Consider the following 26,425-nt stretch of genomic DNA (forward strand, 5'->3'; position numbering starts at 1 on the left):
AAACCGATCCAAATGAATTCCATGAAAAGGTAATTAATGTCATAGAATTCCTACAGTGCAGAAGGAGGCCAATTGGCCCATCGAGCCTACACTGAAAACAATCCAATCCAGACCCTATTCCCTTAACCCTATGCATTTACCCTGCTACTCCCCCTGACACTAAGGGGCAATTTACCATGGCCAATCAACCTAACCTGCACATCTTTGGACTTTGTCCGCATAAAGCATTTTGGAAAGCATCCATTTTTAATATTTTCAAGGATGAATGTTTTTCCTCTGCCGAAAATCAGACACAATAAGGGCCTGGGAGCTCCTGTTGTCATTTACACATTTTCCAAACCAGTAGTGAGTTAGTGCCACCAGCATCACATCTCAGTGCAGAGGGCTCTCAATGTTGAGTAATAGAAAGGGTAGCTGGGATCTTTACCCGTGTCTCTGCACTTCGAAAGAGAGAGAGAGCGTGCGCCCGCGCGTGCGTGTGTTTAGCACACCCATTCACAACTTTTGCTCTACAATGAGTTCAAGGCAGCCTCATCATAACAGCTCCACCAAACAAGGCCACAGAAAACAAAGGGGTTTGAAAAGATATTGGTACAAGAACCAGTTCTTTCCATTTCTGTCTAGTAGAAAATCATAGGCTGAGTTTATTAGTGTCACAAGTGCTGAGCTTACACATTCTCCCCCTGTCTGCGTGGATTTCCTCCAGGTGCTCTGGTTTCCTCCCACAGTCCAAAGATGTGCGGGTTAAGTTGGTTGGCCATGATAAATTGCCCCTTAGTGTCCCGGGATGTGTAGGTTAGAGGGATTAGCTGGGTGGATATGTGGAGTTGGGGGAATAGGGCCTGGTGGGATTGTTGTCGGTGCAGACTCGATGGGCCGAATGGCCTCCTTCTGCACTGTAGGCTTTCTACGGTTTCATTGCGGTGTTAATGTTCGCCAACTTGTGACACTAATAAATAAACTTAAACTTCCTCTACTCTGCTCGATCAAGCACTCCCAAGGTGCATCAACTCCATCTCTCCTATGGTAATGATGTTCCAATAGCAAAATTACGGAGCAACCCTTATTACACCAACATGACATTTCCATTTCTCATACCAGCCATCTTTGCAGCTTCTCTAAAATCATCAGCTGAATGTCAAATTGGACGAGTTCAGTCCAGTGGGACTATGTCAGATATTAACTAGCTTGTGGCTACCCAAACCCCATTTCATGTAAAACCCATACAGCCAGCAGAGACAAGACTATCAGATCAGATTGGTTTGGTTGAATTCTTCAGTTGAAAGGCGACTATTTTAAAATCACTGTGCACGCGAGCCCCTAAAAGATGTTTAATGAATCATAAAAGCGGAGTTTAGTGCAGCCAAAAAAAGGTAATGCAACCCTCACCCAGGTGCAGTGATGAAATACAGAGCAAATCCGTGAACAGGTGTAAACTTTCGAAAAGTAAAGTTGTTTTACCACTGCTGCTGAAATGCCGGCAGTCTGAGCTGCAATCGGGGTCCCCTTCTTGGCATTCTTAAACCCTTCGGTACCACATGAAGTTCGCACCATGCTTTGCCCCTCCTGGGTCGTAACCTGAATGTGTGTGCTTGGAAAAAAAAACAATAGCCTGTAAGTGTTAGAATTAAAAAAAGGGTTGTGGGAAGAAATCATTGGAAATGTGAGAATCACCTTTCAGTTAGTACACATTTCTTTTAATTAGTGTTCAATGAGGTCAAGAATGTTAATGCAAATATCATTTCATTTGGAACAATCCCAAGTAAGGTTAAATGCAAACTAATGATGCTCCACACTGCCCTGGCCCCCGTAGAGCCCAATATTCCATACAGGTACAGAGCCTCAAATCCAGCCATCGGAACACCAAGTGTGTTTCAAATGTGGCAGATGTCAATCTTAATTGAGCAAAATTTTAAAAAACTTACCCGGACAACAGGTGCTGCATTGGCATACTTTTTTTTACTTTATTTATCAGTCACAATTAGGCTTACATTAACACTGCAATGAAGTTACTGTGAAAATCCCCTAGTTGCCACACTCCGGCGCCTGTTCGCGTACACTGAGGGAGAATTTTAGCATGGCCAATGCACCTAACCAGCACGCCTTTCGGACTGTGGGAAGAAACCGGAGTGCCGGAGGAAACCCACACAGACACGGGGAGAACGTGCAGACTCCACACATATAGCGATCCAAGCCGGGAATTGAACCCGGGTCCCTGGGCTGTGAGGCAGCAGTGCTAACCACTGTGCCACCTTCTGTTTGCACAGAACACGTCCCGGTGTATTAATATATGTCGCTTCTTGTGTTTATGTGGCTGAATTCACAGCTGCCAATGATGGAACTGAGAGGAGTCGGGATGCACTAGAATCAGAACAACTGAGATTTTGGGAGGGAATTGTAGGGTTTGAGGAAGTTACAGAGATAGGGAGGGATGAGGCGATGAAGGGATTTAAACAGGAGAATGGGAGTTTTAAATTTGAGGTGTTGGGGCATTTGGAGTCACTGCTGGTTAGTAAAGATAGGAGTGAATGGTGGGCTGAGTGGGATGGTGCCAGGTCAGATATGAGCAGTAGTCAGGATCTTAGTTTAACATCTCATCTGAGATATGGCACCACTGGCAGTGCAGTGCTCCCTCCATATGCACTGGAGTGCCAGCCTTGGTCTTTGTGCTGAGGTCCTGGAGTGGGACTTGAACTGACAACCATATGACTCAGAGATTAGGGTGCTACCCACTGAGCCACAGGAGGGAATCTAGAGAGAGATGTGGGTTCTGGGTGAGGGCAGATCATACCCTGGAAGGAGATTTGGCTTCCTGGGCAAGGAAAAAAACGAAGTAGAAAAATTATTAACTTTTAAGGTCATAAAATAATAATTGCCAAACCTAAACATAGTGTTGCCTTGGTTAGGACGGAGTTATCAGTATTTTCAGAAAACTGACTTACGATATTCTGAATGCATTAATTTAATTTTAAAAAGTTAATACATTTTTCAAGACCTCAGGTATTGCTGTTGCTTTATATATTTATAGATGGAATTCTGCAATGCAATACTTTCTGCATCAACCACTTCGAATGAGTTACTGATTTAATTGGAATGTTCACTCCCGAGAGGCACTGTTGACACTGAAGCATCACCAACTTTAAGGTTGCAACAAAGTATTCTGATTTTTTTACTACCATATCTTCTTCCTCTATCAAACATCTCTCCTGAAGGCACTGACTGGTGCTTGGGAAAGTGGCCATTTTTATTTTACATGGACAATGAACGTCCCAAAGCCATTATGTGATGATAGTAGTGCAATTGATATAGATATATATGTATGGGTTTCAAGGGAATGTTTAAAAATTCAGCTTTATTCTACAGGTAATCGGTGTGTGTGGAAGGAATGAAATTCAGATGCTGGAATAACAGGATAGAACAAACAAAGAACAATACAGCACAGGAACAGGCCCTTCGGCCCTCCAAGCCCGCGCCGCTCCCCGGTCCAGGATTGAATCCTGAATCCAGGATCCCCGCCCAATTTTCCAGCCTATCTACATACCAATATCCTATCCACCGAGCTGTCCCTCACAGCTACGATGCTTTGTTCATTACAACCTATTAACTCACCCCCACCCCCCCCATTCCAGACCATGTGATCTCCAGGGAGAGGCGAAAACCCAGAGTGAAAAACCCCAGGGCCAATATGGGGAAAAAAAATCTGGGAAATTCCTCTCCGACCCCCTGAGACGATCGAAACGAGTCCAGGAGATCACAATGGCCCTGATCGGAAAATGCTTCCCAACCCTAGTCATTTCCACTTCCACGAACACCATCTGAATTCCCTGCCCCCGAGACAGGTTCCCAACTATCCGCAGTCTCGCTCTGTACTGGCACCAGCAAGATGATCATAGAATGAAGCCTTGAAACGAGAAACAAGGAACAATTAGCCCGCGCCGCTCCCTGGTCCAAACTAGACCACTCTTTTGTATCCCTCCATTCCCACTCCGTTCATATAGCTGTCTAGATAAGTCTTAAACGTTCCCAGTGTGTCCGCCTCCACCACCTTGCCCGGCAACACATTCCAGGCCCCCACGACCCTCTGTGTGAAATATGTCCTTCTGATATCTGTGTTAAACCTCCCTCCCTTCACCTTGAACCTATGACCCCTCGTGAACGTCACCACCGACCCGGGGAAAAGCTTCCCACCGTTCACCCTATCTATGCCTTTCATAATTTTATACACCTCTATTAAGTCTCCCCTCATCCTCCGTCTTTCCAAGGAGAACAACCCCAGTTTCCCCAATCTCTCCTCATAACTAAGCCCCTCCATACCAGGCAACATCCTGGTAAACCTCCTCTGTACTCTCTCCAAAGCCTCCACGTCCTTCTGGTAGTGTGGCGACCAGAACTGGACGCAGTATTCCAAATGCGGCCGAACCAACGTTCTATACATCTGCAACATCAGACCCCAACTCTTATACTCTATGCCCCGTCCTATAAAGGCAAGCATGCCATATGCCTTCTTCACCACCTTCTCCACCTGGGACGTCACCTTCAAAGATCTGTGGACTTGCACACCCAGGTCCCTCTGCGTCTCTACACCCTTTATGGTTCTTCCATTTATCGTGTAGCTCCTCCCTACATTATTCCCACCAAAATGCATCACTTCGCATTTATCAGGATTGAACTCCATCTGCCATTTCCTTGCCCAAATTTCCAGCCTATCTATATCCTTCTGTAGCCTCTGACAATGTTCCTCACTATCTGCAAGTCCTGCCAGTTTTGTGTCATCCACAAACTTACTGATCACCCCAGTTACTCCTTCTTCCAGATCATTTATATAAATCACAAACAGCAGAGGTCCCAATACAGAGCCCTGCGGTACACCACTAGTCACAGGCCTCCAGCCGGAAAAAGACCCTTCCACTACCACCCTCTGTCTTCTATGACCAAGCCAGTTCTCCACCCATCTAGCCACCTCCCCCTTTATCCCATGGGATCCAACCTTTTTCACTAGCCTACCATGAGGGACTTTGTCAAACGCTTTACTAAAGTCCATATAGACAACATCCACGGCCCTTCCTTCGTCAACCATTTTGGTCACTTCTTCAAAAAACACCACCAGGTTAGTGAGGCATGACCTCCCTCTCACAAAACCATGTTGACTATCGTTAATGAGTTTATTCCTTTCTAAATGCGCATACATCCTATCTTTAAGAATCTTCTCCAACAACTTCCCCACCACGGACGTCAAGCTCACCGGCCTATAATTACCCGGGTTATCCTTCCTACCCTTCTTAAATAACGGGACCACATTGGCTATCCTCCAATCCTCTGGGACCTCACCTGTGTCCAGTGACGAGACAAAGATTTGCGTCAGAGGCCCAACGATTTCACCTCTCGTCTCCCTGAGCAGCCTTGGATAGATTCCATCAGGCCCTGGGGATTTGTCAGTCTTTATATTCTCTAACAAACCTAACACTTCCTCCTTTGTAATGGAGGATAATTACTCATTTTAGCCTTGAAGTGGTTATGTTAAACCATGCAAATGGACTTTTGTCTACTTAAGTTCCCCTGGGATTTCTGATTAGAGTGATTGACAGGATCATGTGATGATGTGGTTTATGTGCAGTCCTGGGTGTGTGACAGAGGGAGAAAACAGCTTTTGCAGAAAGCAGTTTAGTCTGCAGATGAAGCCTGGTTTAAGTTAGATGGATTTGTCAGGCTTCTGGAACTCATTTCTTTCTCTGAAAGCTTCAAGACTGTCTACACTCATTATAGCAAGTATATGTATGGTTCCTAACTGTATTTAAAGTGGCATTTAAGTCTGTCAGAGGAATGTTGCTTATTTGGAACAAACACAGTGATAAGTTAGATATTAAAGTTGTTAGAAATTGAAGTTGTTTCTTTTTCATTATTGTTCAACTGTTAATAGTTAGGTTGCTTCATTTGTTAGAACTATAATTAAACTGTGTTATTAAATAAAGCTTGTTTTACTACAAAAGATCCCTATTTTGTCAGTGGAATCATTCTTGGAAGGAAGAATCCTTCCCTCACATTTATGCCAAAATAGAAAAAATTGTTGGGGTCTAGTGTGGCTTCACCTTGGAGTTCTGTTCTGAATTCTGAACAATTTGATCACATAGTCAATCAAGACCAAGCCCAATCTTGTCCTCAATCGACATCCAGAGATGTATTTTAGCTTATAAGGTTATCTTATGAGGAAAACTCGATCAAGTTCGGCCCATAGCCACTGGAGCTTAGAACAGGTGGATGCTGAGAAGATGCTCCTCTTTGTGTGGGCTGTCTCAAACTAATGAACATGATTTTAAAATTGAAGGTTTCCCATTTAAGACGGAGATAAGCAGAAATTTCTTCTTTCAGGGCAATTCTCTGTCCCTAAAAAGGAGTGGGGAGGCCGGGTCACTGAATATACTCAAAACTGAGTTAGATTGATTTCTGATCAACAAGGGAGTCAAGGGTTATGGTGAAGTGGAGTTGAGGCCATAATCAAATTCGCTATGATCTTGCTGTATGACACAGCAGACTAGAGGGGCCGAATGGCCTACTTCTGCTCTTAGTTCTTGTATTTTCTGGCAGGAGTCAATGGATCAGCAGTCAGCTAATTTGGAGAAGTGATTCCAATTATAGGTAACAATTAAGTTATTCCAATTCCTAACCGCTACTTGGCTCAGATTAGCAAATACTTTATTTGTCACTATATATCATTGCACCACTTACTTACTTATTATATGTTGCCTTGATATGCACTATGTGTAGATCTTCATACTTTTTGCCTCCCCAGCGTAAATGACTCTCTTGTCCTGGCATTGGAGGTAGGATACTGTGAACGACACACAAATAATAATAATTGCACAGGATGGATAATAATCAAACCTGTATTAAAGATCCTGTTTGGAAATGCCATCACTTTTATCAATATCTCATTCTATTGGAATGCAATGTTGAGCCCTCTAATCGAGTATTCTGCTCTACTTACAAAGGCAGCAGATCCATTAAGGATCAGCATCTTTCCTTGTCCTTCATGGTGAAACTCAGTTGGCCTGAGAAACTGCAACATTCAGTACCAACTTAATGATAATGCAGCTTTACCTGTTTAATTGCGGTTATTAGAATCTTGTTATGTTTACAATAGCTGACATGCTGTGAAGAATTTGTAGGCGTGACGTGAACAAAAGTTCTATAAAGCCAGGCAAGAAAGTGAGTGAGTCACACAATACCAATTTGAGCTAAATTCTTTTAAGTTCCACCAGCACATACTGGTTCTGCTCTATGGTTACAAGACGCAACAGCAAATTCTTTACTCTGTTCTTCCTAAACATCCTCATCTTAAGGAATTGATTCTTGCTGGAGTATGGTTTCACAGGTAGCCCTCTGATTCTTTATGTAACTGGTCCATACTAGCAGCTTGGCTAAATGATGGCACATTCACTTAAACTGTAAGTAAATGGAGTTATTGATACAGATCAACCATGATCAAACTGAATGGCAGAGCATACTCAAGCGGCTGAATGGTTACTCCAATTCCTAGCACCCTCACCTCTGAATCAGAATCCCACTGCCGAACTTAACCACATAATGTAAGATGTACTTATGGAAAAGCTGCATTATCAGAGGTACTGACTTTTGGATGAACCTTCAAATCAGGCTGAACTGCCTGTTCAGACAAATATTAAAGATTCCATTGCACATTTCGACCGATGGGCAGAGAGTTCTCTCCGGTCCGTGGAAAAAATTTCTCCCTCAACGAATGCCTCTAGAATAGATCAACTGCTCACTATCCCATTGCATTTGGAAGATCTTGCTGTGCCCAGATTGCTTGCTGCGATTGCCCACAATACAGTGCTGACAGTTCAAAAGTAATGCATTAGCTATAATGCAACTTGGGATACTTTGAGCACAGAATATAAAGACCTGTTCTTCTTTAGTAAGTGAATATCAGCAAGTCATTTCAACAAGGGAGAAATCAGAGGAGAGTCCAATCCTGTTCCCACTCAATGTCCACATTTAAAAAAAGGGTTGGGACAGAGTGAGCCTAGCTAATTTCTCCGTTCTCTAGCCTGGAAAGCAACTGTAGCGCCGCCTACCACAGATCTTTGATTTTACAGTATTGAATGGAGGGTATCTGAAAAAGCTCTGTACATTCCAGACAGGAACACATCAAGCGCTTCATGAACAGTACAAAGCCAATTGGGCATTTTAAAAAAAATTGTGTGAGCCAATCCAATGTCCAACACACAAAGCGGATCTGGCTCTATATGAAAAGCCAGATCATTTTGCTTGTGGCCTTTATTAAGACCCTGTCTCAGAAAACAGGATTTTTTTAACGTTTAATTTTCAAACATCAGAATTTCTGTGTGGCCACTGTGAAATCTGTCAGGTTCAAAATTAGATATTTGGTTTTCCACAACAAATATCGAGTTTAAAACAGTGCAGCAGATGAAAAGATGGAATACCTGAAATCTGTTGAATGTCTGGTGTCTGTGAGCTCTGCGGAGATGCTCTCCTTTTCTGCTAGCTCTTGTAGCTTCTGTAAACCTGTATGTACCTGACAGCACTGGCTCTCCACTGAACCAACATGGGAACTGGGAGAAGAAAACATAGGCAAGTTAGCACGAATACAAATAAAACTTCACACAGTAAAGACTTAAGCAAAGAAAGTGGACCAAATTTACTTTAATTGCTAAATTATTCAGAAATCACGCCATTGGCCTTTCAGGGTGAAGATTTACCGCATCTCTATGCCCCTACAATACCAAAATTCCAGTTTCAAACCTGCTACTTTGGTTATGGGCATGTAAGTCAAACAGTGTGCTTCTTTATATCAATATTGAAAACTGCTTATCAAAGGTGCTGTCTTTTGGGTGAGACCTTGGATAAGACTGGTTTCTTCAACACCAATACCTGCAAGTTGCTCCCCAAGCAACACGCCATCCTAACTTGGAACAATATCACCCTCCCTTCACTGTCACTGGGCCAAATTCCTGGGACTTCCTTCCTAACACTGGCCGCTATGGGTGTATCTATAACACTTGAATTGCAGTGGTTCAAGAAGATGGCTTACCACCACCTTCTCAAGGTCAGTTAGAAATGTAGACATTCCATGGCTCAATTGGTAGGGGAACAAGGAGGATCTCCATGTTTTGGTCAACGTTTCTTCTCAAACACCATCAAAACCAGATTAGTTGGTCATTCAACAAATATTTGTATTAAAGTCACATTGTTTGAATTAAGAATAAGGAGACATAGACACACAGAGATCTGGGAGTACAGGTCCACAGATCCTTAAAAGTGGCAGCACAGGTGGAAAAGGTGGTGAAGAAAGCATATGGCATGCTTGCCTTCATCGGACGGGGCATCGAGTGTCAAAGTTGGCAAATTATGTTACAGTTGTATAAAACGTTGGTTAGGCCACATTTGGAATACTGTGTCCAATTCTGGTAACCACACTATCAGACGGATGTGGAGGCTTTGGAGAGAGTACAGAAAAGATTTACTAGGACGTTGCCTGGTATGGAGAGTATTAGCTATGAGGAGAGATTGAATAAACTGGGATTGTTCTCCGCAGAAAGACAGAGGCCAGGGGGCGACCTGATAGAAGTTTATAAAATTATGAGAGGTATAGATAGGGTGAACAGTTGGGAGCTTTTTCCCAGGGCAGAAATGACAATTGCAAGGGGGCACAAGTTCAAGATAAGGGGGGGAAAGGTTCAATAGAGATGTGTGGGGGAAATTTTTTTTTTTTACAGAGGGTGGTGGGGGCGTGGAATGCACTGCCAAGTGAGGTGGTTGAGGCAGTTCCGTTAGCCACATTTAAGACTTATCTTGATAGACATATGCACAAACGGGGAATAGAGGAATATAAGCAGTTGGTCTACATTGGTGAATGTGATTGGTGTGGAGATGCCGGCGTTGGACTGGGGTAAACACAGTAAGAAGTTTAACAACACCAGGTTAAAGTCCAACAGGTTTATTTGGTAGCAAAAGCCACACAAGCTTTCGAGGCTCTGAGCCCCTTCTTCAGGTGAGTGGGAATTCTGTTCACAAACAGAACTTACTGGATTAGTTGTAAGTATTCGCATTCCAACCATTATTCATGTAAATTGAGTCTGTGTCTTATAAGTTCTGTTTGTGAACAGAATTCCCACTCACCTGAAGAAGGGGCTCAGAGCCTCGAAAGCTTGTGTGGCTTTTGCTACCAAATAAACCTGTTGGACTTTAACCTGGTGTTGTTAAACTTCTTAATGTGATTGGCACAGGCTTGGAGGGTCGAAGGGCCTGTTCCTGTGCTGTACTGTTCTTTGTGATGCGATCAAGGAGAGGAAGATTAGAAGGGAAGGCCAAAAGATTGATCAGAGATGGATTTTAATAAGTTTGAGAGAGGCCTGACCTTCAGAAACTGAGTTCTAAGAGTTAGAATTGAGGTGGCTGAAGGTATTGAACTAGCAATGGGGCAAGTAGAAGGGTGATGCCTGGAAATGTTTTGGAAGGGATGGAGGGAGAAGATTGCAGAAAAAGAATGAGGCAATTCTTTGGAAGTATTTATCGATAAAAATAAGGCTGAGGGAGAAAGAACCAAGTCAGTCAGGACCAAGGAGTCTGGAGAATGTGGGACAGCACGTTTACACATATTTGGCCGAATCTCAATTTATAATAGATAAGGAAATGACTTGGAATTAGGTGGTACCTTTCCTGACCGCAGAATATCCCAAAATTACTTCTAAAAAAATTGAGTATATTTTTGATGTCATCACTGTTGTAAGGTCGGAAACACACCAGTCTATTTGCATAGTAAGATTCTACAAACAGCAACATGATCATATGCGAATGCTAATTCCCAGCCCAGGACTTGCAGCCAAAGGTCAAGGCTGACACTATGCACTGTTGGCAAAGCTGTCTTTCGGATGAAACATTAAACTGAAGCCCTATCTGGCGATGTAAAAGCTCGCATGGCACTATTTAACAGGGGTGTTATCCCCAGTGTCCTGACCAATGTTTATCCCTCAATGAATGTGACAAAACCAGCTTATTTGGACATCACATCGATGTTTGTGGGAGCTTGCTGTGCACAAATTGGCTGCTGAATTTCCTACATTACAACAGTGTCTACGCTTCAAACGTTAATTGTCTCTAAAACACTTTGAGACATCTGTGGTTGTGAAAGGTGCTACGTAAGTGCAAGATTTATTTGACATGATTATGGTTAAATCAACGCGTGGTGGAGGCATTTATTTTTGGCAAATCAAATGAACTAAATTAAACAAACTCAGGGACAAAGAAGAAGGGGCAGCCCCCAAAAAGGGAATTGCTCAAAACAAAAGACAAAGCAAAAAGGAAACTGACAACATTAAATCAAAATGTGATTAAGGGGTTCAATAATACACCCCAGTCCCTGCAGTGCCCAACAGGTACGGAAGGCTTCGATGGTGCTCTCGGACACTGCATGTTCGGTCTCCCTGCTGCCATCAGACTTTTGAATGGACCTATCTTATATTAAGTTGATCTTTCTCGACTGGGGTGGCACAGTGGTTAGCACTGCCGCCTCACAACGCCAGGGACCCGGGTTCCATTCCCGACTTGAGTCACTGTCTGTGCAGAGTCTGCACGTTCTCCCTGTGTCTGCGTGGATTTCCTCCAGGTGCTCCGGTTTCCTCCCTGTCTGAAAGGCGTGCTGGTTAGGTGCATTGGCTATGCTAAATTCTCCCTCAGTGTACCTGAACAGGCACCAGAGTGTGGCACCTCGGAGATTTTCACAGTAACTTCATTGCAGTGTTAATGTAAGCCTACTTGTGATACTCTAAACTATAAACCTAGCAATGGCTGTAGCCCTACATTCTGCACCCTCTCCTTTTCATCTCTATGAACAGTATGTTTTGTTTGTATCACGCACAATAAACAATATTTTTCACTGTAACCCAACACGTGACAATAATAAATCAAATCAAATGACACCCGCCCATAAACATAGCCGCAGTAGAGGGGAAGACAGTGGGGCTGGACGAACTCCTCAGTCGCCCGCTGCCTGGACCTGTTTATAGCTTGTATGGCTAGGCCCATACACAGGTTCACAAGGAGGTCCTCCAACTTCCCCTCCACACCATGAAGTATGGTGAAGGCAGAAGCACCTTACATTAACACTGCAATGAAGTTAATGTTAAAATCACCTGGTCGCCATACTCCGACACCTGTTCGGGTACACTGAGGGTGAATTTAGCATGGCCAATGTAAAGGCGGCACAGTGGTTAGCACTGCCGCCTCAAGCGCCAGGGACCCAGGTTCAACTCCAGCCTCGGGTGACTGTCTGTATGGAGTTGCATATTCTCCTAGTGTCTGTGGGGTTTCTTCTGAGTGCTCCAGTTTCCTCCCACAGTCCAAAAATATGAGGGTTGGGTTGATTGGCCATGCTTGATTTTTGATTTGATTTGATTTATTATTGTCACATGTATTAACAGTGAAAAGTATTGTTTCTTGAGCGCTATACAAAGCATACTGTTCACAGAGAAGGAAATGAGAGTGCAGAATGTAATGTAACAGTTATAGCTAGGGTGTAGAGAAAGATCAACTTAATGCAAGGTAGGTCCATTCAAAAGTCTGATGGCAGCAGGGAAGAAGCTGTTCTTTGAGTTGATTTGTATGTGACCTCAGACTTTTGTATCTTTTCATGATGGATGAAGGTGGAAGAGGAAATGTCTGGGGTGCGTGGGGTCCTTAATTATGCTGGCTGCTTTGCTGAGGCAGCAGGAAGTGTAGACAGAGGCTGGTTTGCGTGATGGATTTGGGCTACATTCACGACTTTTTGTAGTTTCTTGTGGTCTTGGACAGAGCAGGAGCCATACTAAGCTGTGCATCTGTAAATGTTGGTGAGAGTCGTAGTTGACATGCCAAATTTCCTTAGTCTTCTGAGAAAGTAGAGGTGTTGGTGGGCTTTCTTAACTATAGTGTTGGCATGAGGGGACCAGGACAGGTTGTTGGTGATTTGGACACCGAAAAACATGAAGCTCTCGACCCTTTCTACTTCATCCCCATTGATGTAGATGGGGTATGTTCTCCACTACACTTCCTAAAGCTTCCTAGGACATTTACCCTAGCCAGTCCCCCTGACACTAAGGGGCAATTTAGCATGGCCAATCAACCTAACCCGCACATCTTTGGACTGTGGGAGGAAACCGGAGCACCCGGAGGAAACTCACGCAGACACGGGGAGAATGTGCAAACTCCACACAGTGACCCAAGCCAGGAATCGAACCCGGGTCCCTGACGCTGTGAGGCAGCAGTGTTAACCACTGTGCCACCATGCTGCCCCCTGCACCATCGTCAACATGTGGAGAAGGCAGAGGGGAGTTGCTCATTCCAAGAGCCAGTACAGTCACGATGGGCCGAATGATCTCATCTGCGCAAGGGAATTCTGTGATTCTGATTTTCGAGGTGACAATGGGCGGGGGGCTGCTGTCATGTCCCTCAGGAAGAAGTATCACAACACCAAATTAAAGTCCAACTGTCCCTCAGGTGGCCATTGACTGTGAAACTCAATGAGCCGCCACACCGAGAGGGGGGGGTAGGGTCTATGGTCTCCATGGAAACGCGGCCTAGCAGCGGGCCGGCCAACCTACCCACCCTCAGAGAGAGAGACGCGCACTTTACTCACCAGCCGCCTGAAGCCTGCAGCAGCCTCCGGCCTAGCCGCCATAACACAGTGCGTGCCGCCAGCATTGTCAATATGAAGTGTGGGGCCTCGGGGCGGCCGGGCTCCCAGGCTCAATGTCCTTGGTGTAGGCCCAGAACCACAGCTCCTACCAACGCCGCGGGGGGGGGGGGGGGGAGAACCTTAGCCACACGAGGACATATATTTATTCCTAAGATCTAAACCCCAACGGAAATTGATGGAGGAATGTGACTATCAATATATTCTCTATTTTACACCGAATTGGGGTTATTAAGTACACAATTATCTTGAAGTATTTGATTTAACAGCACAATCCCCTTCCCCATCAGCTCTTGGTATCATCCAGAATCCGACTCTTCCATTTATTTATGGGGGAGACAGTAAGAATTTCCAATTGGTTATTGGTTTTCAGGTGTTCTCGTGCCGAGTTTGGCCCAGTGGGTTTTATTTAGAGTTTGTTGTCAGTGTGAGATGGTGATGTTAAGTCAGGATTGATTGTGCTGGTGTTTGTGGTTGGTTCCCCCCTCTTCCCCCTTGGTAGCGGCGCTTTGGTGCAAGATGGCGGCGGTGGCGCTGCGTCGCTTCCCAGCGCTCGCCGGCCCTGGGCTTGGAGTCAGGGTCGGGTGGGGCTCGCGGCTCCATTCCTTGGGGCTGAGGGGCGGCCCAGGCCCAAACCAGACGCCCAGGGTGCCGGGTTGGCAGTGTTGCGGCGCGGTGTGCTTGCAGCGGGCGGCCGTCCTCTCACGGGAGAAGAACCCGATGGAAAGCGCGTTCGTGCAGATGCTGGAACAGGTGGGGGGTGCGCCCGGTCAATGCGCATGCGCGCTGGTCTTCCCTATTGAAGAGAGAGGAAGAGATTTTCAGATGTTCCATCATTCATTTAGTCCAGTGGTTCCCAAACTTTTTTCACTGGGCCGCACTTTCGGAATAGAAATTTGCTCGCGCCACACTGAATTTTTTTATTGATAAGAAATACATTCAAAAACAACTAGCAGTGCTTGATTCATAACATAGAACACAACTACTTTATAATATGATCATGGGATGATATTATTATATTATATAGAACATAGAACAGTACAGCACAGAACAGGCCCTTCGGCCCACGATGTTGTGCCGACCTTCATCTGAAACCAAGATCAAGCTATCCCACTCCCTACCATCCTGGTGTGCTCCATGTGCCTATCCAATAACCGCTTAAATGTTCCTAAAGTGTCTGACTCCACTATCACTGCAGGCAGTCCATTCCATGATTATCTCAAGCCTGAAATATTCAGAAAACAACTGGCACAATTTCACATGAGATTATGTTTCTGAAAAGTAACGTTTATTTATCAGTTTAAATTCCCGGCTTGGGTCACTGTCTGTGTGGTGTTTGCATGTTCTCCCCGTGTTTGCTTTGGATTTCCTCCGGGGGTTCCGGTTTCCTCCCACAGTCCAAAGATGTGCGGGTTAGGTTGATTGGCCATGCTAAATTGCCCCTTAGTGTCAGGGGGACTGGCTAGGATAAATGCCAAGCGTAGAGGAGAACATACCCCATCTACATCAATGGCGATGAAGTAGAAAAGTTCGAGAGCTTCAAGTTTTTAGGTGTCCAGATCACCAACAACCGGAGCCCCCGGAGGAAATCCAAAGCAAACACGGGGAGAACATGCAAACACAACACAGACAGTGACCCAAGCCGGGAATTTAAACTGATAAATAAACATTACTTTTCAGAAACATAATCTCATGTGAAATTGTGCCAGTTGTTTTCTGAATATTTCAGGCTTGAGATAATCATATAATATAATAATATCATCCCATGATCATATTATAACCGGTCCTAGGACATCCTGAGGTTATGAAAGGTGCTATATCAATGCAAGTTCTATTTGTCCTTTTCTGAAGTTCCAAATTTGTGTTGAGCCCTGATTATGATCAGATCTGTTTTAATGATGTTTTGTTGAGGGACACATATATTTTCAATATATAATAATGAAGTGACTATGGGATGCTTTGAGTTTCTTCCTAATAATATAATTTGTTCTGAAGGGCATATTTCCCTGGCGGATAATGTTTAAGCATTGTCCATACTAATCAATTAACCTGCGCTGGTAATCCTGTTGTGACAATTCTTCTTGGCCCTGAACATCAATCTTCAGCGTGGAGTTAAATAACCACTGCATCAACAATAGAATAGAAAAATTGTTAGCTTGTCTTGTCCTGATCAGTTATTACCTAGAACAAGGTATTCTTACTTTTTGATTTGATTTGATTTATTATTGTCACATGTATTAGTATACAGTGAAAAGTATTATTTCTTGCGTGCTATTATAGACAAAGCATACCATTCATAGAGAAGGCAAGGAGAGAGTGCAGAATGTAGTGTTACATTCAAGCTAGGATGTAGAGAAAGATCAACTTAGTGCGAGGTAGGTCCATTCAAAAATCTGATGACAGTAGGGAAGAAGCTGTTCTTGAGTCGGTTAGTACATGACCTCAGACTTTTGTATCTTTTTCCTGATGGAAGAAGGTGGAAGAGAGTATGCCCAGGGTGCGTGGGGTCCATAGTTATGCTGGTTGCTTATTGGAGGTAGTGGGAATGGATGGGAGGCTGGTTTGCGCGATGGACTAGGCTACATTCACGACCCTTTATAGTTTTTGCGGTCTTGGGCAGAGCAGGAGCCATGCCAAGCTGTGATACAACCAGAAAGAATGCTTTCTCTGGTGCATCTGTAAAAGTTGGCAAGACTCGTAGCTGACATGCCAAATTTCCTTAGCCTCCTGAGAAAGTAGAGGCATTGGTGGGCTTTCTTAACTATAGTGTCAGCATGGAGGGGGGGGGAGAACCAGGACAGATTGTTGTTGATTGAGACACCTATAAACTTGAAGCTCTCGATCATTTCTACTTGATCCCCACTGATGTAAACGGGGAGTGTTCTCCACTACACTTCCTGAAGTCGATGACTTTTTTAAAGTTATGTGTAGCATGGCACACTACCCCTTGTCCATCAGGTTTCATCTTTGTATTGAATTATTTGCTGGATGGCAGTGTGGGTGCTGCCATTGGCCTCAGTGCCCCTGGGCCAGAGAGAAATGGTGGTGGTTGGTGGGGTGGGGGGGGGGGGGGGGGGGGGAGAGTTAGGAATATTAATTATACAGTGTTGTTGTTTGTCAATGCAATAATTTATGATAAAAGCTGTGTATATGTGGAAAAAAACTAAACTTGACTGAAGGCTTCCACAGTCCAAAAGCTTTCCTACATTGCATGTCTAGTTGTATACTTGAAGACTGGCTGCAAGAATGAGGTATGGGAGGAACACCCTTCGAGTGTCCCTGCCATCGTGCATTCGTGATAATAAAATGCTATCACTTGCCTTGCTCCAATGTATTACTTACAACATTTGAATGAAAATAAAAAGCGTTTGTGGTTGTCAGAGGCAGTTTTAAAAACCAAATAAGTCATTGCAATTTGTCCAATGAATTTACAAATCTACAATGAGAATCAGTACAATTCTAGTGAACAGATCCCACCAGGCTAACAGCAACTGACTTCAAAAACAAAACTTCCAACCCCATGGGAGAAATTTTACTGGCATGTCCACCCGAGGTTTGTACAATCCCGCTCGGGGCCAACGGAGAATGCCGTTCTCCGAGCCTCACCTACCCCCGGAATCGGGGCAGGCGTGCAGGTAAATTTCTGGCTCATGTTTCAGAAGGGCATTTTAGAAGATGGAACAGAAATAGAGAAAATTGAATTTTTAAAAACTGGCTTCCTGCACATTCCTTGGTAATTTAATCAACGTGAATTTTGAACCTCAAAGTTGTCGCAGCAAAGGTCCTACGCTTAACACTTAAACTAGAAAGATCAGTAGCTTTGTCATGATACTAATGCCAATTTTAAAAAAAATGTCCAGTAATGCTGTGAGTGCGGCCTGAGTCGTAGCAATTTCTACATTTATTCTGTTTGTTGTGAAACGTGACCCTCTGGCTACATTTTAAGAAAGTCTGATAGAAAGTTCAGCCCCCATTGGGTTCCTCAAATACAAGTGATTTCTCCCATATTTTGTAGGTAGAATTGGAGAAAAGCCTCTGCTCTGATCACGAGCTCCAAGTCTTTGAAGATGAAGAAAAAATGCGTTGGAGGCAGGCAGATGATTACGATTCAGACGAGGAAGAAGATGTTGGCCAAGACATTGTGACTGCCCAAGATCTGGAAGATATGTGGGAGCAGAAACTCAGACGGTTTATTGTTGCTAATAGAATACAAGGTCTGTGGATTTTTTTTCTGTTCATCAGTGTTCCATCATAAAAGACCCGAGCTCAGTTCCGGCCTCAGGTCACTGTCTGTGCGGAGTCTGCACATTCTCTCTGTGTCTGCGTGGGTTTCCTCCGGGTGCTCCAGTTTCCTCCCACAGTCCAAAGATGAGTGGGTTAGGTTGATTGGCCATACTGAACTGCCCCTCGGTGTCAGGGGGATTAGCAGGGCCTGGGTGGGATTGTTGTCAGAGCAGGCTCAATGGGCCGAATGGCCTTCTTCTGCACTCGAGGGATTCTGTGAAAGTGCTCCAAGCTCTGTGCTCATTACATACCACATTTCCTGCCTGAATCGCAGTCTATTGCATCCAAATCTTTGATTGAAAATGATGCATTTGAATCAAAGTCTCTCAGTTTTCGATTCCCTGATCATTGCATGATCATCCATTTCCTACCTCAGCCCATTTTTCCAGATCCTTCAACATGTAGTATTCTTTCTTTCCTCCGTACAATCCTGACTTTTACAGCTCGAGTTTGGTGTCATCTAATCACTTTTTCTTCATTTCTCTCAACGTCTCTTTTCACTGTTTAGTAAGAAGTCTCACAACACCGGTTTAAAGTTCAACAGGTTTATTTGATAGCACGAGCTTTCGGAGCACTGCTCCGAGAGCCGGCATCTCCACATCATGGCTTTTCACTGTTGGGTGATAGGGTAGGATTGTGAGAGATGATAGAAAACATTTAATAACTCAGAAAATATTCTTGCAGTTTTCAACATTCCACCTTTACACGTTGAAGGGTATTCTTAATAATTAATTACAGTTTGTGGGACAATGCCTTGACTTAGTTATAATCTGTTTTTTGTAAGCATTCACAAATTGATCTATTCTCCCAAGAACTGCCATTTTGTTGCAGCAAACTCACCTGTCTCTATTTTCCTGTGAAACCTTTGTGCTCCTAGTATTGCAGATTTTATCCTACCGAATTTCTCAGAATAAATTAGTCTGGTCACGACTTTATTGCCATGTATGTCGTAAGGCCCTGAACCTTTGCCATGTTTCTGTAATTAAAAGTAAAAGTTTGTCAGGCAGCCTGCTTGCATTGGAGAATAGAGTTGAGTGTGACTCCTGATGTACAGTTGCATCTTGCTGACTATGGCAAACTTTAAATTGCAGTCTCGCTGATCTTTAACATTAATCGCCTTGGGGAGAAGGCTGCAATGTTGTTGAATTTCATCATAAAATGCCTGCTGGAATGCAGTTTTGAAATGGAGGAACTTTCAGCATTGAGCGATCATGTGTGTTTCAGGACTCAGTTTCTGTAAACGTTACACATATTAAAAAGCCATCTTCTAAAATGCCCTTCTGAAACATGAGCCAGAATTTTACCGGCACGTCCACCCCGATTCCGGGGGTGGGTGAGGCTCGGAGAACGGCATTCTCCGTTGGCCTCGCGTGGACATGCCAGTAAAATTCCTCCCATGGGGTTGGAAGTTTTGTTTTTGAAGTCAGTTGCTGTTAGCCTGGTGGGATCTGTTCACTAGAATTGTACTGATTCTCATTGTAGATTTGTAAATTCATTGGACAAATTGCAATGACTTATTTGGTTTTTAAAACTGTCTCTGACAACCACAAACGCTTTTTATTTTCATTCAAATGTTGTAAGTAATACATTGGAGCAAGGCAAGTGATATCATTTTATTATCACGAATTCATGATGGCAGGGACACTCGAAGGGCCTAATGTTTTTTTTTATTCGTTCATGGGACATGGGCATCGCTGGCTGGCCAGCATTTATTGCCCATCCCTAGTTGTTCTTGGAGGGCAGGTGAGAGTCAACGACATGGCTGTGGCTCTGGAGTCACATGTAGGCCAGACCAGGTAAGGGTGGCAGATTTCCTTCCCAAAAGGGACATTAGTGAACCAGATGGGTTTTTCCGACAATTGACAATGGTTTCATGGTCATCAGTAGATTCTTAATTCCAGATATTTTTTATTGAATTCAAATTCCACCACCTGCCGTGGCGGGATTTGAACCCAGGTCCTCAGAACATTAGCTGAGTTTCTGGATTAATAGTCTGGCAATAATACCACTAGGTCATCGCCTCCCCAATGTTCAGCTTCAAAAGCAGACTTTCTCATTTATTTTGCAAATCTAAAATGTCTGTTACATCTGTAAACAGAATCCCACGCTTTCACATGTTTCTTCGTAATTTTATTAGGTTGCGCTTTCTCGATAGTTTCGTTGTTGGAATTTGTGCAAGAAACGAACCTTGAGATTAAAGGTGGAACTCTGAACAAAACGAAAGGAAGTGAAAGAGTGTACAACAGCATACCAAGATTATAAGAAGGACAGCAGACAGGAGAAGAGGGCTTTACTGATTCTCATTGCTGAATCATTTTAAAGCTGAACATAATGAATTCCCAAGAGCTCAGTGAGCAAGAAAGGCTGCGGTTTGATCCTGAGCCATAGAGACCAGGAAGGTAGCTTGTGCTAAGTTAGTTACCTGTTTAGGGAGGTAGTAGAACAGGTATAATTGGCTTCAGTGCCCCTAAACCAGGAGGGAGAAAAAGATTCAGTGGGGTCCTGCATATGAATCCACAATGGTACATAAGTGAATGTTGACTGAGTGGCACGGTGGTTAGCACTGCTGCCTCACGGTGCCAGGACCCGGTTCAATTCCAGCCTTGGTGACTGTCTGTGTGGTGTTTGCACATTCTCCCCGCGACTACATGGGTTTCCTCCAGGTGCTCCGGTTTCCTCCCACAGTACAAAGATATGCAGGTTAGGTGGGTTGGCCATGCTAAAATTACCTTCGTGTCCCACGATGTGTAGGTTGAGGGGATTAGCGGGGTAAATACATGGGATTACTGGGATAGGGCCTGGGTAAGTTGCTCTGTTGGAGAGTTGGTGCAGACTCAATGGGCCGAATGGCCTCCTTCTGCACTGTAGGGATTCTACGATTCTATTCTATGACAGACTGCCAGATTAGACTTGCCTGCAATATATTCAGTAATTGACTTACCTTGACACCCACTGGTTAAATATTTGCGTAAAGAATAGCCACTAGGGCAAAGGAGCAAAGGGTTTCCAGTGCTTGTGAAAATACCTCAGCAACAGCCAGTACCCTCGGGGAGAATGGGCAAACATTCGAGGAGGAGAAAGCATTCATTTTCCAACAATGCAGCATATAATAAACCTTCCCGCTGAAGTGGAAAAACTGGATGTTTAATTTTAAATGTGAGAAGTGGAAGCTCAACAATGATAAAAGAATATCAGTTACCAGGAGAAAAATGAAACTGTTTGTGATTTATTTAATGCGAATGCACGCTTCCTCGATTGGAAAACAAATCCAGAGGATAAGTTGCCGAATTGTTTCTGAAACCACGTCGATCATTCAAAATGTGTTTTTCTGCCTCTCTCTTAGAAGCTGACAAGAAGAACGACAGATCGACATTGAACAGGCGATTGGACGAGAAGCTGACATTACTAGTAAAAGAAAAAGTGGGAGATGAGGAGATTTGGTTGCTGCCACAGAGTGAATGGAAGTCAGGAGAAACCTTGAGGCAGACTGCAGAACGCACCCTGTCCATACTATCTGGTAGCAGCCTTTGTGGTAGCTTTTTACACATAATACTCTGTTCAATTAGAATCCGAACATGATACAGCACAGAAAGAGGCCATGCAGCCCATCTTGCCTGTTCCAACTCTTTAGCAGAGCTAATCCTATTCCTCTGATCCTTCCCCCAAAGCCTGTAATTTTTTTCCCCTTCCGACATTTATCCGATTTTCTTTTGAATGTTATTTTGAATCTGCTCCCGCCATCCTCTCAAGCAGTGCATCCAATTTAACTCGCTGTATTTATTTTAAAACAAACGGTTTGTCAAGTCGCTTCTCTTTCTTTTGCTAATCGGATGTATTTTTTCCTTTAACTATACCCATTCCTGACACAGGTCGGGTGGGTGGGGTGGGCGGGGGAGTGGGAGGAGGGTGATGGTGGCACTGTGAAAATGTCACAGCACTGCTAAACCTGAGTGTTATTCATGGGGATATGGGTTCAAATCCCATTATGGCACTGGGAGGAATTTGAATTCTTGATGGGGCGGCACGGTGGCACAGTGGTTAGCACTGCTGCCTCACAGCACCAAGGTCCCAGGTTCAATTCTGGCCTCGGGTCACTGTCTGTGTGGAGTTTGCATGTTCTTCCCGTGTCTGCGTGGGTTTCCTCCGGGTGCTCCGGTTTCCTCCCACAGTCCAAAGACGTGCGGGTTAGGTGGATTGGCCATGCTAAATTGATCCTAGTGTCAGGGAGATTAGCAAGGTAAATACGTGGGGCTACGGGAATAGGCCTGGGTGGGATTGTGGTCAGTATAGACTCGATGGGCTGAATGGCCTCCTTCTGTACTGTAGGGATTCTATTCTATGATTTAAATTTGCTTTCTCTCTCAATAATGATAGCCACCACTTTTTGCAATATCACTATTTAATTAATTTTCCCCACCTTTTAAATTTTACAGGAAATGAATTGCAAGCTGCTTTTCTGGGCAATGCTCCAGCTGGTTTCTATAAATACAAGTATCCTAAGGCCATGCGGACTTCCGACACTGTGGGGGCCAAAGTATTTTTCTTCAAAGCCTTGCTGATGAATGGAGACCTGAAGACAAAAAGGAAGGGAGACTACGTGTGGGTAACTAAGAGCGAACTTAAGGACTACCTCAAACCAAAATACTTGCAGCAAGTTAATCGCTTCATCTTTGATACCTCGGCAATGCCCGCATAAAAGTTTTATTTTGTTAAAGTGGAATCATTGTGAAAATTAAATTATGTGATGAAATTTCTCCCATGTCTCGCAAATCACATTTTGGAGAGCCCATGAATCTTCTGCCATGTTCTTATTGAGATCAAAACTCTGACTGAGAATGTGCTACGTTCAAAACTTGGTTTGTACTCCATTGTCATTGGGATGCCCAAAGATGTGCAGGTTAGGTGCATTGGCCATGCTAAATTCTCTCTCGATGTACTCGAACAGGCGCCGGAGTGTGGCAACTGGGGAATTTTCACAGTAATTTCATGCATGCGTGAATGTAAGCCTACTTGTGACTAATAAATAAATAAACTTCAATTGGATAGGAAGGAAAAAAATTAGGTTGGAGTCCTACTGTGCATTAACTATGTTGTAACCTCTGCTGGAAAGTAGGCATATGGGAATCAATTCAAATGCATGATCAAACTTGCTGTTTAGCCACTTACGGAAAGTTTGCTACTGTGTTAAATTGTACTAGTAAGGCATCAACACTATTCTTTTCCCCATGGCAGAGGTGTTTTAAGACCAGAGGGCATAGGTTTAAAATGAGAAGTAAGTGGTTTAGAAGGGACGTGAGGAAAATTCTTTCACCCAGAGGCTGGTGGAAATATGGAACGCGCTGCCTGAGAGGGTGGTGGAGCCAGATACTCCTGCAACATTTAAGAAGCATCTGGACGAGCACTTAAATCGCCAAAGCATAGAAGGCTATGGACCAAGTGCTGGTAAATGGGATGAGTATAGATTGGTGTTTGATGGTTGGCATAGACATAGTGGGCCAAAGGGCCTGTTTCTGTGCTGTATTACTGTATGACAATGAGAAGGGGGCAAATAATTGGGGAGGGAAGGGCATGGGGATGGAGGAATTGCAAATCAAAGACATTGTTCCCTCATTTGTCTGTACAAAGCTTACTTCCTCAAACTTGTAGTCAAGGAGCGCCCATCCCTGACCTACACTCGTCTGTTCCCACCAGCAAAATCCTGGGGCTTGAGACTAGTTTCAAACTCAAGCTGATTTTAAGACTCTCAAATTATTTAAATATTGTATTGAAAAATCATGAACATTTTGAACTGAAAAATTGCTTTTGGGCTGGAGGGTGCCCATTGGGTTATTTATCTGGAGTTCACTCCATTGCTTCCAGCTCTCGTTTTATATGAAAATTATTCTTTTGAATCCATAATACTGTCCATAAGCAGACCTCGAGTCCTAGGGGGTTGAACTGAGAATTCTTGCTTAATGGAATGTATCACCAGCTGCAATGATCTCTACTTCATGAGGTGGCGATCCATCAGACTGAAATAGAAGACTTTATCAATAGATGACTTTACTTAATGTTAAACAAATAAATGAACCATATTTAGTGTAAACGGTTACAATAATCTGCTCAACTTCTCCATCCCAAGATAAGGAGACACTGCATCTACAACCTTCAATATAAGCTTTATCCTTGAAATCTGGACGATCGGCTATTATATGGTGATACATTGCCACGGAGTCCAGTACCTCTGCTGATTCCAGTCTAACTACAGAGCTAGCGAAAGTCAGCTGCAGATACACCATTCGAATCCTTTCAAGATATAGTGAAAGGAAATACTTTTAAAATCTATATCTCTCAGCTACATTACAATTACAAAGGATTGCAGAATTAAGTGAAACAGCTTGATTCATATCTGAATACCACAAATAATCCATTAGACAGCCTCTCATCCAAATAGAGTGGTAACAAACAAAGCTAGGCTTCCAAACTAATACCTGTTTCTGCCAACCTGAGTGCAGAAGTGTCATTCATATTTTAATGAAGATGCCATAGATATAAAAGCATCAGTTGCATTGATAGCCACCTTTCAATGCTTCAATATTCTGGAACATCTCTCCCACCACTACACTCCTACTTTCATAAAGGTCATGGGAGCACTGTTTGGTTGGATGTTTCTAACCAGTACTCCCAGCCCAGTCATTCCAACCTCCACAATCAATGCTACCAGGCACTGTTAACTCATGCCTAAATGCTACTTGAGCATCTATGATTCTATGATTCACTTCCAGCACTGGCATACTGCAGGATTCTGAACCTTGAGATTCTGCTTTGCCCAAATACTTCCAGAGACTGGCACCCTTTTGTGGTGCACACAGGCATTATTTGCAGTTTTGGACTTGCTGCTTTATTGCCAGAACTGGAACTTGCCCACCTCCCTCCATCCACCCCTCCCCCCCCCCCCCCCTCCCCACCCCATCTCAATCTCCTACCCTTACCCCTCTCCCAAACTGCTAGGTCCAAGGAACCATCCTGTAAAATTAACCCCATTTTTGCACCCCGTGGACCTAGTGAGCCCCAGATTCCCACTCTACAATACTGTTATGCTGCTATATTGCTTACCATCTATGTGGCTTTGGTTTGAAGAACTTTAAAAAAAACCCTTATAATCTTTCAGAGTACCAGCCAATAGACAGAAAGTGGGGAATGGGAGTAATTTGGGAGAGGGGCACGGGTGAGGTGCTTTTAAAAATTCTATCATGGGATGTGGGTATCATTGGCAAGGCCAGCGTTTGTTGCCCATCCCTATTTTGCGCTTGAATTGTGGGCCTTGCTGGGCCATTTCAGAGGGCCAAAATCCAAAATGTGGATCTGGAGTCACATGTAGGCCTGGACCAGGTAAGGATGGTTGGTAGATTTCCTACTCTAAAGGACATTAGTGAACCAGATGGGTTTAGTAGAAGTGGTGCCAATGGCCAGAAAAGTCAGCCAGTGGGGTATAGAAATGCTGATAAAGAATAATTTGGCTCAGCTGGGCTGGGGGAAAATTGAGGCATGGATACCAGCCATTGGGCTGGAGAATACCAAGCTGTGGACTGGTTGGTGTGGATGGGAAGTGCTGTCAGCGGGTGTTACTAGAGAAGGGTAATTGATGAGGAGGGTGGTGGAATGGGGGAAGGGATTGGCAACCAGTTAATGTGTTAGAATAATCATTGCAACAAGTGATGGGAGAACAGTGGACACAATAGTGAATGAATGGAAATTTAAGTGTAATCCATGGATTACGGTTCATGGTGGGGTGTGGGTCCATGATTAGAGCAGGGAGGGGGCTAGGTTAGAGAGGGAGAGTGGTGTAGGTATAGGGTAGGAGGTTTTCCATCCTGATTCTTCACTTCTTCTATCCTGATTCTTCACTTCTTCAGTGTTATATTGCTGTCTACTTGGACCCAGCACCTTACAGCCATCACTTACAAACTTTTGATGCATGGTTGTGTGGGGTTATAGAATCATAGAATGCCAAAGTGCAGAAGGAGGCCATTTGGCCCATCGAGTCTGCACCAACCACAATCCCACGCAGGCCCGATCCCCATAACCCCATGCATTTAACTTACCAGCCCCCTGACACTAAGGGCAATTTTGCATAGCCAATCCACCTAGGAAACCAGAGCACCCGGAGGAAACACATGCAGACACAGGGAGAATGTGCAAACTCCACATAGTGACCCAAGCCAGGAATCGAACCCGGGTCCCTGGCACTGTGAGGCAGCAATGCTAACCACTGTGCTAATCACTGGATGAGGATACAAGGCCGAAAAGTGGATGGTGGAAAGATAGCTAAAGATTTACTGATCATCTGGGTGAACATCTTGCTCAGCATGGAGAGCAGTTGGTGGTCAAATATTTGCTCGCATTTGTAGATGATGAATTACCACCATTATGCAAATAGTTTCTGCAAAGGTTGTA

At 44.0% G+C, this 26,425-nt stretch overlaps 2 protein-coding genes across 3 annotated transcripts in view; one reads left to right on the forward strand and one right to left on the reverse strand.

Annotated features, from left to right (window-relative positions):
- The window catches only part of mrps11 (mitochondrial ribosomal protein S11), a 26,417-nt gene extending 12,193 nt beyond the window's left edge, over window positions 1-14,224 (reverse strand). Inside the window, exons 1-4 of the mRNA XM_078241318.1 lie at window positions 13,649-14,224; window positions 8,460-8,588; window positions 6,728-6,826; window positions 1,462-1,591 (exon numbers count right to left, since the gene is read on the reverse strand). Of these exons, the coding sequence (XP_078097444.1) occupies window positions 1,462-1,591; window positions 6,728-6,826; window positions 8,460-8,588; window positions 13,649-13,713 (423 nt within the window). The 5' untranslated portion in view covers window positions 13,714-14,224. The remainder of the gene's footprint in view (window positions 1-1,461; window positions 1,592-6,727; window positions 6,827-8,459; window positions 8,589-13,648) is intronic.
- Window positions 14,225-22,743, forward strand: mrpl46 (mitochondrial ribosomal protein L46). Of its 2 annotated transcripts, none has more exons than XM_078241316.1 (4): window positions 14,225-14,458; window positions 17,721-17,919; window positions 21,333-21,521; window positions 22,423-22,743. In XM_078241316.1, the coding sequence occupies exons 1-4, from the start codon at window positions 14,225-14,227 to the stop codon at window positions 22,683-22,685; spliced, it is 885 nt and encodes a 294-aa protein (XP_078097442.1). In that variant the 3' UTR covers window positions 22,686-22,743. The 2 variants fall into 2 exon arrangements, with proteins under 2 accessions (XP_078097442.1, XP_078097443.1); XM_078241317.1 differs by having other exon boundaries at window positions 21,333-21,506.
- Window positions 22,744-26,425: the final 3,682 nt, after the last annotated feature.

The sequence above is a fragment of the Mustelus asterias genome, chromosome 24, assembly GCF_964213995.1.
Source record: "Mustelus asterias chromosome 24, sMusAst1.hap1.1, whole genome shotgun sequence".
NCBI classification, from domain to species: Eukaryota; Metazoa; Chordata; class Chondrichthyes; order Carcharhiniformes; family Triakidae; genus Mustelus; species Mustelus asterias.